The sequence below is a fragment of the Amborella trichopoda genome, chromosome 1 (assembly GCF_054954075.1).
Source record: "Amborella trichopoda isolate Santa Cruz 75 chromosome 1, AtrichopodaSantaCruz75HAP2 v2.0, whole genome shotgun sequence".
Classification (NCBI taxonomy): Eukaryota; Viridiplantae; Streptophyta; class Magnoliopsida; order Amborellales; family Amborellaceae; genus Amborella; species Amborella trichopoda.
The window spans coordinates 8,176,534-8,189,652 of record NC_142336.1 but is presented as its reverse complement, the minus strand read 5'-3'; the positions used below and the strand labels follow the sequence as shown (position 1 = coordinate 8,189,652).

Below are 13,119 nucleotides of genomic sequence, written 5' to 3'. Positions count from 1 at the left end.
TAATTATTCAAATAATTTTTTGAAAATAATTTTTTTACTAGAAATATTCCTTTTTGTACATTTTTTTTTTACTATAAAAGTTTGATCAAGGGATATTTATTTTAATGCAATGAGCTGTATTTAAATCTTATTTTCTCCATAAACTGAATATAATGGAAAACAAACACATACACATACATGATATAGGCTCTCAGTAATTATGTATTTTTAGTAAAATAATAAAAAATTATAATGCAATACTATTATTTTTTTGGTAACCTAAAAAAACTAGATTTTTAAGCATTTCTAGTGATTTTTTTAATTTTTTTTAATGCCGGCAATTGCTGATCTGGCCAATTCTTTGATCTAGATTGCCTCCACCAATCTGTCATGGTTTTTTGGGTGGCCGATCCATGTCACTGATCCATTTTTTTTAACCATGATCCATATGATCTCTAATCTTGAATTGATGTTTATTTGATTGTCTATATTTCAATTGAATTCAAATTGATGTAATTTGATAGGGATTGATCCAAAACTTTCTAAATTTGAATCATCATAACAATTTAGAATTCAAAAACTACCATTTTCGAAATCTAATGGTCTTGGAAGGGTTCTAAAGTTCCTACAAAGTTGTGGGACCCAAGATCTATCAAGAATTGCCTGCACCACATGACATAGGGCCCATACCACATATTATGGTGCTAAAACATGGAATGCTGAAATATGGTGATCTTTGGATCATTCAAAATATTTTGGATCATACCATGATTTTTAAGTGAAATGACCTAGTTTGGGTAATTTTGTTAGGAGCTAAGGGCAGAAGGATCATATTTTGAGTTTATGAGATGCTAAATCAATATTCAAAATAATATCATGACAAAAATAGCTTTAGATGACTAATGTAAGGTATTTCCTAGGTTCTTGGTCACATTTATAGTGCAGATTATCTCAGAATTCAATAGACTAAAATAGGTGTCGATAGTGTCGTGATTCCTCTCAATGTCGTCTCATACGTAATGATGCTTAATATCTATGCGCTTTTACTATTGTACTTAAGATCCTCCATGAAAGCTAGTGCTCTTTTGAGCTGTATGACTCCTAAGATATTGTACAATTAGCAATATACTCTGACTCCAATGCAAACAATGCCATGTCCGTCTGCTTCTTGCTACACTAGGAAATTGCTCATCCTTGATGGCTAAGATAAACATTAATATTAATATACCTTTATCCAAGTCACCTTCCTAGGTAGCCTTCCATTTATTGATCACCTCCTTAAAAGGTCAACGTGTAGTTTGAGGTTCCATGGGATATCTTAATATTCTTTCCATTGCCTAGACCTATACTTCTTTAGTAGGGACTAATAAGCTCTAAACCATTGTAAATTTATAATATATACTTAATGTGACATACATAAGATAATCATCTACTCTCTTGTAGGATACGCGAGACTTTTTTTTTTTATATACTTTCTTGGCCTACATATTTAGATTACACTCATTAGACTTCTTGACAAGAGCAAATAAGGGATTAAAATTATTAGTGTTACCAAATGCACAAGGTTGGCTCATTGGCTTTAGAGTCAGTTCTTTTAAGCCGGATTTTGGTGGTAGGAGTTTGGGTGGTCTTTAAGTTATCTAGGCTTCAAATAGAATCCAAACAATATTTGCCATAGTCAACAAATGACTATATTGTCCTAAGATGTGGTGAACATGAGAAATTCATTAAAATAGTCATGGTTGATTTGAAATTTTTGCTGAACGATTGAGAAATCATTCAAAAACCTATAAATTCAATTTTACAGGATTTGGAAAGTGATAAGGGGTTGAACTAAGGTTTACCACAATTACATTCTAGTCTACATAACTGATTGTGATGAATTTTGAAATATCATGATATCCAACTCTATCAAGCTGAAACTTTGGAACTAATTAATAAGAGACATGACAAGCTTGTTTTATGCAATTTAGACTTTGGTAAGTAGGTTTCGCAAAGTTTATATTGATCAATCTTCTATACGAACTATCTAAAAGCAGTGAATCATTGAATTGAGGCCTAGTGACATCCATTTGATTTGAGATTTAGTGGGAGTGATCAAGTAATGTGAAATAGTAAAAAATGATACTGCCATCGAGATTTCATATGATTTAGATAATGTTACATTGCTTTCTAGAAGCCATCGCAATCAAAATCTGGCTTATATGCCTTACAATGAATTTAGAATGCTAGACCAAGCGTGGCCAATGCAAGTCATTGCCAAGTCAAAAGGCTCGCTTGGTGGATTACACGAACCCTCTAATGTGGGCTTACAAATCATCAAATACATCAGACAAGGCCATGAACAAGCCCACCTAGTTGGTTGGCTAGCCTAATTAGCATGTGATGTAGGCTAGCAAGCTAGCAACCCACACAAGCAAGAAAGTTTTAGCTAATTGGGCCACTTTGCTGCAGTATGGGTGGGTCTGCAGTATGGGGAAGCCTTTTATATGAGTGTTGTCATCCTCTTGCTCTTCCTTTTATTTATAATAAAGTCATGCCAAAGCTTTATGCTTGGATTGGATCTTATCTTCACCATTTCTAATTGAGATGTATCGAATCTAGATTCCTTTATCCATATGCTACTGTCCAACTTCAGTATAATTTGATAGAGATTTCAGCATTCAAATTCATCTCCTAATTTCAATAGAAGCCATTTTGAATACTATTTATCCAATATTAGTACTAAAATATGATTTCAAAATTCCTTATCCAGTTATATCTCTCAAGTATTGATTCTAAACTCATTAGAATTCACTTTCATCTCTGTATCAATTGTCAGTCTAATTGGCACTCAAAAGAGATGAACAATCCGCATGAACCAACAATCTCGAGCCCCACTATTAATGTCTAAAGATGATTTGTAACTCTACCTAGTAGATAATTGAGGACTTCTGATAGAGTTAGAGTGATACTCTCCATTAGCGTTAGGTCAATCATAATGGAGATTGGGGTCCTATGTATTTCACATAGGGCCATGTCTCATAAAATTATTTTTGTTCTTTATCATATTTCTGAAAAGCTGTTGTTATAACTAAAAAGATAAAACAAAATGAGCATAATGGTTAACCTTTACAACTTATTTGGCTCATGCACTTGATTGTTACGGTTTCCATGTAAAATTCCATTTGAAAGCCTTACTTTTGAGTTACATTAAAAATCATACTCTTATATTTGGGATAAAAGCTAGTACTTTTCATTTTATATCAGTCATAACGCGGCCGCATTTTTTGAACATGCATGCAACTTAATGGGTGTGAAAAGTAGAACTCAAATAAGCTACAAAATATGTTACAGACTCACATAAAACTTCTCGAATAACTTTGAAATATATTTTGGGGTGCATTTGACATGCCAAAAAATATTTAATCTCTTAAACATGGCAATAATTAAGAGCTGAATCAGATTTTGATCGCGCAAACTTGATTCTGTAAACTAGTTGAATTTGGTTTACCTAACCAGATGCAACAAATGTTGGTAAAAAAAAAAAAAAAATTCATGAGGAAATTTTGGTTTAGCAAAAAGAATCTTATTACTTCATTAGATAACTTACAGTTATGAATTGACTCAATTGATAGTAACTGCTTTAATTCTTTATTTGACATATTCTTGCCTTTTTACTAAGGGTGTGGTTTATATAAGGCTGTGGCCCTAGCTGATCAAAGTAAGACACATCTTTATATTGTATCGAAAGATATCGTTTCAATATAAATAATCTATATGATGGCCTGAAAATTTATTTTCATATTGAACATTAAAATTTAAAGATAGTGTAGATCATGCAGATCTATGATCTCTTGAAAATCTTAAAAATTGTCGGTCTAAATAATGCATTACAAGATGCACGATTTTTAAGACTTGAAGTCTATATGTTTTTTATGTCCATGTATCTCAAGGTTGAATTTTTGAGGTACACCTTTGTTTGATTGTTTAGGGCCTCAACCTTTTATAAACGTTTTTCTTAGGATGTGGTTAGCATGCGGCCAACCCATAAATTATAGAAATGCGGGCTTGACAATAAATATATATTTTAAATATAATTTGATCCTAGGTTTTAGATAATATATAATCTTTAACATGGAGATCTTGAATGTAAAAAATAAATAAATATTGGAAACTAGAAATAATAATTATATTAAAATAAAATTGGACCATTAGTTACAATTTTTTTTAGATGGACCACCTACTTGCATCCATACTTAAGATGAATGCTTTATACCTCTGGACCTCATATTGTAGCAGAAAAAACTTCTCTAAACAATCAAATGAAAGCCCACCTTAAAGATTTTACTAAAAGAGATTGTTTTGATGCCCAAATATACTCAAATTGATCATTTCGACATCAAGATGCATGGATATGAGAAAAAAATAGATTTTAAGTTTTGAAAATAGTGCATCTTGTAACGCATATTTTGACTGTCAATTTTCAAGATTTTCAAGTTTTTATGAATCTGCTAGTTCTACACTATTTTAGAAGCTTTAAATTTTATTATTAAAGATAGAAATATATTTTAAGGCAGTACTAAAACCACATTTCTCAACACTTTTTGAAGGTGTGCTTTACTTTGATTGTTTAGAGCCTCGACTCTATACAAACTGCACCATTGTAGAAATGCTGTCCAACCTGTATGAAACAATTTTCTTTTTCCTTTTTATTAATTCAAAATTATAGTTTCAAATATGCATAATTTGAAACTTGAGTTTTCTAACACTGAGATATCACCCTATGAAATTTGGATGCTCTCTATTCAATCTTGAGACACTATTTTTTTCAAGTGCATAGAGGGTGTAATTAGAAGGATTTTTTTTATGGGAGAAGTTTATATAGAGCCGAGGCCCTAGACAATCAAATTAGAGCCTACCTCAAAAATTTCACTAGAATAGATTGTTTTGATGCCTAAATATCCTAAGTTGATCATCTCGACATCAAGATGAATGGACATGAGAAAAAAATGGATTTCAAATATTAGAAATTGTGTATTTTGTAACCAATTTTTTGACTGTCAATTTTTAATATTTTCAAGTTTTCATAGATCTGTCAATCTACAGTATTTTTGAAGCTTTAAATTTTATAAATAATGATGAAAATATATTTGAAGGCTATCACAAAGATTTCTAGTATTGAAACCAGATTTCTCGACACTATTTGAAGGTAAGCTCTTATTTGATTGTTTAGAGCCTAGGCTCTACAAACCACACCCTTTTTTTATGGATGCGGTTTGTATAGAGCCTAGGCTAATCAATCAAATCAGAGCCTACCTCAAAACAATGTCGAGAAATGTGGTATCAATATTGAAAATCTTTGTGAATGCCTTAAAATATATTTTCATATCTATTTATAAAGTTTAAGGCTTCAAAAATAGTGTAGATTTATAGATCTATGAAAACTTGAAAATGTTGAAAATGTTGAAAATTGATGGTAAAAAAATGTGTTACAAAATACATTATTTCCAAAACTTGAAATCCATTTTTTTTTTTTTTTTCATGTTCACACATCTTAATGTCAAGATGATCAATTTGACGATATTTGAGCATCAAATCAACCTATTTTAGTAAAATTTTGAGGTAGCCTTTGATTTGATTATTTAGAGCCCCCGCTCTATACAAACTTTTCCCTTTTTTTTATTTAGAGCCTCGGCTCGAGTTTAATAGTTTTTCCCCAAAAATTTGGAGTCCTGTCTTTTTTTTTATTTTTTGGTTTGGGTAGGTCCTAAAATTAATCCTTGGCAGGGTTTTACCTAAGATTAATCCTACGTAGGGTTTAATCAACTCTAGAGGGACCATTTAGATATTGCAGAAAATAACAGGGCACATTTGGGCATCATGGATTTAGCTGTGCATCAGGCATGAAACCTCTCGTTATCTTTCTCTCCCCAAATATAGGCATTTCTGCTTAGGATTTATTTTAGACGAAAGCTGGATCTTTCCTTACAATGTCGGCAAAGTTCATTGAATCTTGTTTCTTTCTCTCTCTATAAACGCTTTTACAACTCTCGATTCGCAGGTTTTCTAGGGTTTTTTCGAGGCATCAATCTAGCAATTTTTTCCAGAAACTTGCCTGTAAGTCGTTTTCTTTTTCTTTGTTTATCTTCATTGGTTTTCAGTTGATATGATTTTCCATATTGTTTTTTCAGTCATTTTTAGCTTCTGTATTTGGGCAGGATTCAGGGAAACAAAAATTCGTTGCAATTTGATGAATTCAAAGCTTGATGTTATGTTCTGGTTATGGGGCATATCTTTTTTTCCTTATTAATAATTGGCAGAGAAATGATAAATTTTGGATAAAGGGGTGAAATTGTATTGAAAGTGGTAGTTTCTTTGGCCTGATGCCCCTTTGATATGTTTCAGTGCTTTGTTTGGCATTTGTTTTTGTTTTCTTTTTTCTTTGATGATTTTAGTGGCTAGATGCTACTTGAACCAACATTTGAGGTTCTTCAATGGAAATGGAATGTCCTTATATGATAGAAAGCATTGTGGGAGCATACAAATTTCTATAGTATTATTTTAATATATAGCATGATAATTTCATCATCAGGTTGCTTCAATGTTGGATGGATGATGACATTGTTTTGATATTTCTATTTTTTTACTGGAATTCTGGAGTAATACAAGGTGTGGAGTAACTGATGTTTCCTTTGAATTGGAATGTGTAATATGTTACCATCTTGACTGCGTTGTTGTCAATGTCTATCGAAGAAGAAAAAGAAAAGGTTGCATTCTCCCCTGATTGGTATTAGCTAAAACATTCTTTTGCTATTAGAGCGCGTAACATGTTTAAAAAATTTGATTGCATTCTTGTTTGAATATCTATCAAACATTGAAACAAGAGATTGCTTTGTTTGTATGACTGAGCAATGCTCTGTGACCAGAAGGGTTGAAAAAGCGGTACTTGGCTCTGGGCTTGGCCATTTGGAAGAGTAGAACGATTATCTCTCTGTCTATTTAAAGATATAAATATTCATATTGTTTTTCTGAAATTCCAACAATGAGACTTAATATGAAGAAAAATATCCCAGCACTGAGAACAAATACAAAATCCAAAAACATGGCACAGACTTTAATATGCCATTGACCAGAATAATGTTCCACAATATGTGTGCACTTTCTTAATATAGCCTGACCAAGAGTTTCACTTTACATATGATCATAATCTCCAAACCAAACAAATATTAATATTTTATGAAGTCGTCTTTAGTCGCACGCATGTCAAAGTGCTGCTTCTGTGGGTGAGATTCAGTCTCAGTAAGTTTGCTGTTTTAAAGTTGTAAGACTTCTGCTAAGGAGTTTGGCAGTGAGATGGGATGCAAGGTAGGGTACACAGCCAGTAGATCTCTTTGGCCTCTCTTATGCATCAAGGAAGATATCCCAATTGGGGCAGCATTTTGTGACATTTCGGCCTACTAAACTCCCAATTTTACATAGCATTCAGGGAGGTTCAGAAATTCATGGGAGTTTGGATTGGCATAGGAGTCACAAATGTCAGCTCGTTAGATGAGAGGATGTTTGCAAACCTAGGAGACATGAGTATTGGGGATCAAATGCTTGAGGATGTTGAGCAAAGTTCTCTGCATCCCCAATCTTATAATACCATTTAGGGTGGTTGAGAAATTCGTGAGAGTTTAGTAGTGGGAATAAGGGTCACAATATCAGCTAGTTAGATGAGGGGATGTTTAAAAATCTAGGATACATGTGTATTGGAGGTCAAATGCTTGAGGATGTTGAACAACGTCCTTTGAAGCAAATGGTGTTGGCATAATGGTGAAGAGCCACTAGCCCGTGGGCAAATGTGATGGCTTTGAACTTTGTTTCTCACGGGTGATTTTGTTTATCATCTGGTAAGTGTTAACTTGTCTTGTTGAGGTTTTAATTTTGTGTTTTGCAATGATTTTCATTGAGTTATTGGAGCTTGTATTATATTTGTAACACTTCTTTCTAGTTTTCTGCTTGCTTGGGTAAACTTCTTGAGCTTCTGTTCAAGATGAAGTACCAGTTCTTGCTGCTTACATTGTTTCTTTTTTGGGGTTTCAGGAGTGATGTTGAGAAGTAACTTACACTCGGACCTTGGTGCTTCTTTCGTGCAACATTAATTGCATACATCTTGCCCCTTGTCATTGTGCTGGAGTTCTGAAATTATATTTTGAGCTTCTCATGACCATTGTTTAAAGATGGGATTCATTCAGAATGAAATACTGTATTGTACACTTATGTAATTTGCAACATTCCCGTGCTAGTACAATTCATATTTTATCTTCTCCACTTGGTTAGCACCATTGATATTTAAATTTGAACTAAGAAGGTGTTTTGGAATTCCTCTTTTTTTTGTTTTTTGTTTTTTTTTTCACTGCATGTTTGACAACATTTTATGGGAATATGTAGATGTGTATTCTGTATCGATGGGAAGGAGAAACAATAAACTTCTTTAATGGTGGATTCTGGGTCACCTAAATTTTGAATACTCTTCTTGTTCTTCAATCCATGGAGAGCTTAGCACAACTGGAAGCCTTGTGTGAAAGGCTTTACAATTCACAGGATGCAGCAGAACGAGCTCATGCTGAAAGCACGTTAAAGTGCTTCTCAGTGAACACTGACTTTATTTCTCAATGTCAATACATTTTGGACAATGCTTTTTCACCATATGCATTGATGCTGGCGAGTTCAAGCTTATTGAAACAAGTGACTGAGCACCGTCTTTCATTGCAGCTGCGGCTTGATATCCGTATTACTCTGACTCTGCAATCTCAGTGTTACTGCCTTTTGTTTTGGGAGATATAGTGGCTACGATATTGGATAGTATTGATGAGCTTCTGAAAGCTTTCATTTATCAGATTTCCACATTTGATGACTTCATGGCCTAATATTGATATCAACTTAGTTTGTCTTTGTGCTAGAATTCATATGATTTTCCTGAATTGGCGTCCTTCTAATACATTTGCAGGAAACTACATAATCAGCTATTTGGCTAGAAGAGGACCCGAATTGCCATCCTATGTAACTGGATCTCTGATCCAGTTACTATGCCGTGTTACAAAGCTAGGATGGTATGATGATGACAGATTCAGAGATGTCATTAAGGAGTGCATGAATTTCTTGAGCCAGGTGACACAAGTTCCTTTACTGTTAATATCATGGCTTGTTTTCTGTGAATCTAGAACCTCTTTAGTTCCTGTTATGAACCTTTTAATTATATTGTCCATTTTATTTTTCATATTTTAAGCTTTTAAATAGTTATCTAAAATGTCAATTTTCCTTCTGTTTGATGATGTTATTTTGTGAGAATCTCAAAGCTTTGAACCTTGGAATGTGTTATGGTTTCGTCAACAGCATGTTGTAATATAATTTTCCAATTGATTATCTTTGCTATCTGTGTCCTATAGGGCAATTTTTGCAGTTACGGATACAGGTCTGAGTGCCTAAGGCCAGTTGCCTGTCATGAATCACCCATTTTGTGAATTTTTAACAAAGAGGGTTTACAATACAATAAAGTAAGAAAATGAAAGATAAAGTATGTATATTGAACTTGTAATATGTCATTGGGAAGTAGTTAGCATATGAATTATTCGAGGTACTATTAACCTGTGCAAAATCTTTGTACAGTTGATATTCTCAAGATTTCATCCTTGAGGTTGATCTTGAAGCAAGATGTATTATTTTATCGTTGTTCCACACTGGGGTAACATACAACAAAAACTAAGGTGTGTGAGGGGAATGGTAAAAGGTCTATATTAGGAATACGGTGGGGAGAATCTTGTTGGTTATGGGCTAGTTTGACAGTTGGCTGTGAAATGAGGTAAGCATGCCTCAGTGGTGACCGTGATAACAAAGCTTGGAAGGATAAGGGGAGAGAGTTCTTGGGTAATGAAGTCTTAAGGCCAACAAAAAAAAGTATTTGCTAAGGCCAACAAGCTGGGGCTTTCCTTTTCTAGGGTGGAATGTAGAGAACTAGTTCTGGAGATAAAATTCTAAGTTTAACATAAGCGAGAGAAACCAGTGCTGTAGGGATGTGAGAGAGAAAATAGTCAACAACTGGTATAATTTGCAACTAAGAGTTGCAGACATGAGGGAAGTGGTTCAAGGTCTGAAATTGGGAGATATGGTAGAGAAATATTTGATGTTTATGAGCTACTAGGTTGACAGCTTGACTGTGAAACAGGGAAGGGATTCTTAGTAATAACCATGATAACAAAGCTCACAGTGGATAGGCATTTCCAGGCGGGGTGGTGGTGGTGGTGATGGTGATTGTGGGGAGTTGCGGAGTTGCTCTTTGTTTAGTGTGGTAGAACTAGTTTTTGGCCTATGGTACTAAAGATTTAAACATAAACAAGGAAGAGACGATGTGTGGAGGAGAGAGAGAGAAAATAAAGAAACTAAAATAAATAAATACAAAAGAATATATCATCTCCCTAGATCTGCAAGGGAGTCCACTCCAAAGAAAAACTCAATTCTTCTTTTTTTCTGTTCTTTTTGAAAGTGTACAAATTTATAAGGGAATAAAAACCTTAGAAACCTAACTTTACCCACAAGAATCCCTAATCACTATTAAATCCTAGCCCTTCATTTTCCAAAATTAAACTTCTTATTCTACCTCTTAATTCTCTGCAACAATAAAAGGATGTAAATACTCCTAAAATATCTACAGAATTAAATGACCAAATAACTATTAATTCATTCTCTTAAAATGTAAAATAAGGAACCCTAATCACATCAACAAACAATATACAGGGCATTCTCCAATTATAGAAAGTATTTTGCTTGTGGAAAGTAATCAATTGTGATCATAAGAAGCATTTACATAAACTGGTCATCGATTAAAACTGCCTTGGAGCTGAGTTTGTCTTATGTGATACTTAAGAAGAGTGATAGAGTTACTAAGCTCTTGAACCTTCACAATTGAACCTCTCAGTAATTAAGTTCTTGAACCTTCCCAGTACATCCCTCAAGCGGGAGTATGCATGACACATGTATTGTCTGAAGTCTGAACTTTTGATGAAGACTTGGTGAGAATACCTTCAAGTGGCTCCTTGAATCAATGGAATGTTTTGATGAATTCAGATTAGTACTCTTTCTTATCAAAATGAGTAGTAGGCCATAGGAATTGGGCTTGGGTCAAGACGGTAGAGGCTGGGTTTTCATAGCCTAACGTCACAAGTTCCATTCCTATGTAACCTTGTCAAAAAAAAAAAAAACAAGTAGTAGGCCACTTTTATGGAGCTTTGCTTGCTCATGGTAGCTTGGATTTCATAGGTACATATGTATATAAGTTTTTTTGTGCTGACACCTTTACGCTCAACACTTATGTAAGACATACTTCTGTACAAATGGGGCAGCCTTGACTCTTATGTTTGGCCTTTGGTTTTCCTAAGATATGAGGCTGAAAGCTGCAATATCTGTAGGTTGGCTTCTTGTCATCTATCTAATGTGTAATCAACATAAAATTTTCCATTTTGAAAAAAAAAAAAAAAATCATATATTTGAATGTATGTATATATATATATATATATATCGAGAGAGAGAGAGAGAGAGAGAGAGAGAGAGAGAGAGAGAGAGAGAGAGAGAGAGAGAGAGAGAGAGTACTGTTCTTAAATGTGGGACAATCTGCTTCCCTATAAGAGCGGTATGAGAGAGAGAGAGAGTACTGTTCTTAAATGTGAGACAATCTGCTTCCCTATAAGAGTGGTATATGTCCTTTAAATCCACAGAGCTAGGATGAAATTTCTGCCTGGGTAGCCAGGACAACAGAATGCATAATATAGGCCTACACGGGCACCCTGGGCGGACATTTCCTAGGCACCTGCCTAGGCACTCAAGGCGGTGCCTTGTGCCACCCCCTTACAAAACAAAAAAAATAGCACCCTTGAAAAAATAAAAGAATAGTTATGGCCTATGAACATGGTTAAGGCCCTTCTCTCTCTCTCTCTCTCTCTCTCTCTCTCTCTCTCTCTCTCTCTCTCTCTCGTGCGCACTTACAAGCCCATGTGCTCTCTCTATAAATAAGAAGAAGAAAAGGAAGATGGCTTCCAAGTGTTCGATGTGAGGTCTCTCTCTCTCTCTCACACACACAGACATTTACAAACAAATACATGGACCCATATGTTCTCTTTCTGCATAAAAGAAGAAGAAAAAGAAGAAGATGACATCCAAGTGTTTGATGCAAGGCCTATCTCTCTCTTTCTCGCACTGACTCATAGTCTCTGTTTCTCTCTCTCTCTCTCTTTACATATATGAAGAAAAATAAGTATGTCCTTCAAGGGTTGAATGTGATACCTCTCTCTAACACACACCCATATCTCTCTCTTTTTCACTTTACATATTAGATAAAAAAAGGAAGACGGCCATTTAGTGTTTGATGCGAGGCCTCGCACAGACACACACTATATATAAATACACACACACACAAAACACATACGTATATATAGAAACCCCCCCCCCACCACACACACACACATATACAAGAAAGAAAGGCATATTAGGGCCTCCCAGGTATTTGGGTGCCCGCCGCTGCCTTATTGATCATTGTTACAAAGTACATGGAAATTAGATTAGTAACCCCTTGAATAACATAGGTAACTCATTGATGCAGCTAACTGAACTTAGGTACCTTTGATAACAACGAAATGAATCTCTCTCTGTAAATTATGAGTAGTTACTACTACTTCCTTCTCAATTGAGATTTCATTCCTTGTGCGTTGCCAAAAAGGGGCTTTTTTGTACATCATTATGATACATAATTCGACAGTTGTCCTTTCTCTCGAAATAGTCTTACACTTGTAAAATGTCTTATTCACTTGTTGACTCCATTAGTTTATATCCATTTTATGTTAGAAGCATGATTGTGTACATCCTATGATCTGCCTTATCATCTCTTGCTTTGTGTTTCTGTTATCAGGCTACATCGGATCACTATTACATTGGTTTGAAAATTCTGAATCAGCTTGTTGCTGAGATGAACCAGGCAAGTTAGCTTTGTTCAATCAGTTCTGATATTTGGAAGGACCTTGAATTTCTGTTTTAGGAATGTTAGTGATTGGTTCTTGCCCAAGTTCTACATGGGTGCCATAAAATATGTGGGTTTTTGTTTTGGAGCTAAAATTTCGTGCACATTTT

General features: G+C 34.5%; 1 protein-coding gene across 26 annotated transcripts in view; it reads left to right on the top strand.

The window, feature by feature from the left end:
* The first annotated feature begins 5,755 nt into the window (after positions 1-5,755).
* Positions 5,756-13,119, top strand: part of LOC18442853 (ARM repeat superfamily protein) — a 74,330-nt gene continuing 66,966 nt past the window's right edge. For 16 of the 26 annotated variants that reach the window (XM_088860224.1, XM_088860221.1, XM_088860218.1 and 13 more), the window contains exons 1-5: positions 6,017-6,078; positions 8,047-8,224; positions 8,395-8,734; positions 8,954-9,114; positions 12,902-12,967. In XM_088860224.1, the coding sequence (XP_088716350.1) occupies positions 8,494-8,734; positions 8,954-9,114; positions 12,902-12,967 (468 nt within the window). In that variant the 5' untranslated portion in view covers positions 6,017-6,078; positions 8,047-8,224; positions 8,395-8,493. Of the gene's footprint in view, positions 5,863-6,016; positions 6,079-8,046; positions 8,279-8,394; positions 8,735-8,953; positions 9,115-12,901; positions 12,968-13,119 lie in introns of those variants that run through there. The other 10 variants (XM_088860210.1, XM_088860191.1, XM_088860189.1 and 7 more) reach the window with 4 other exon arrangements.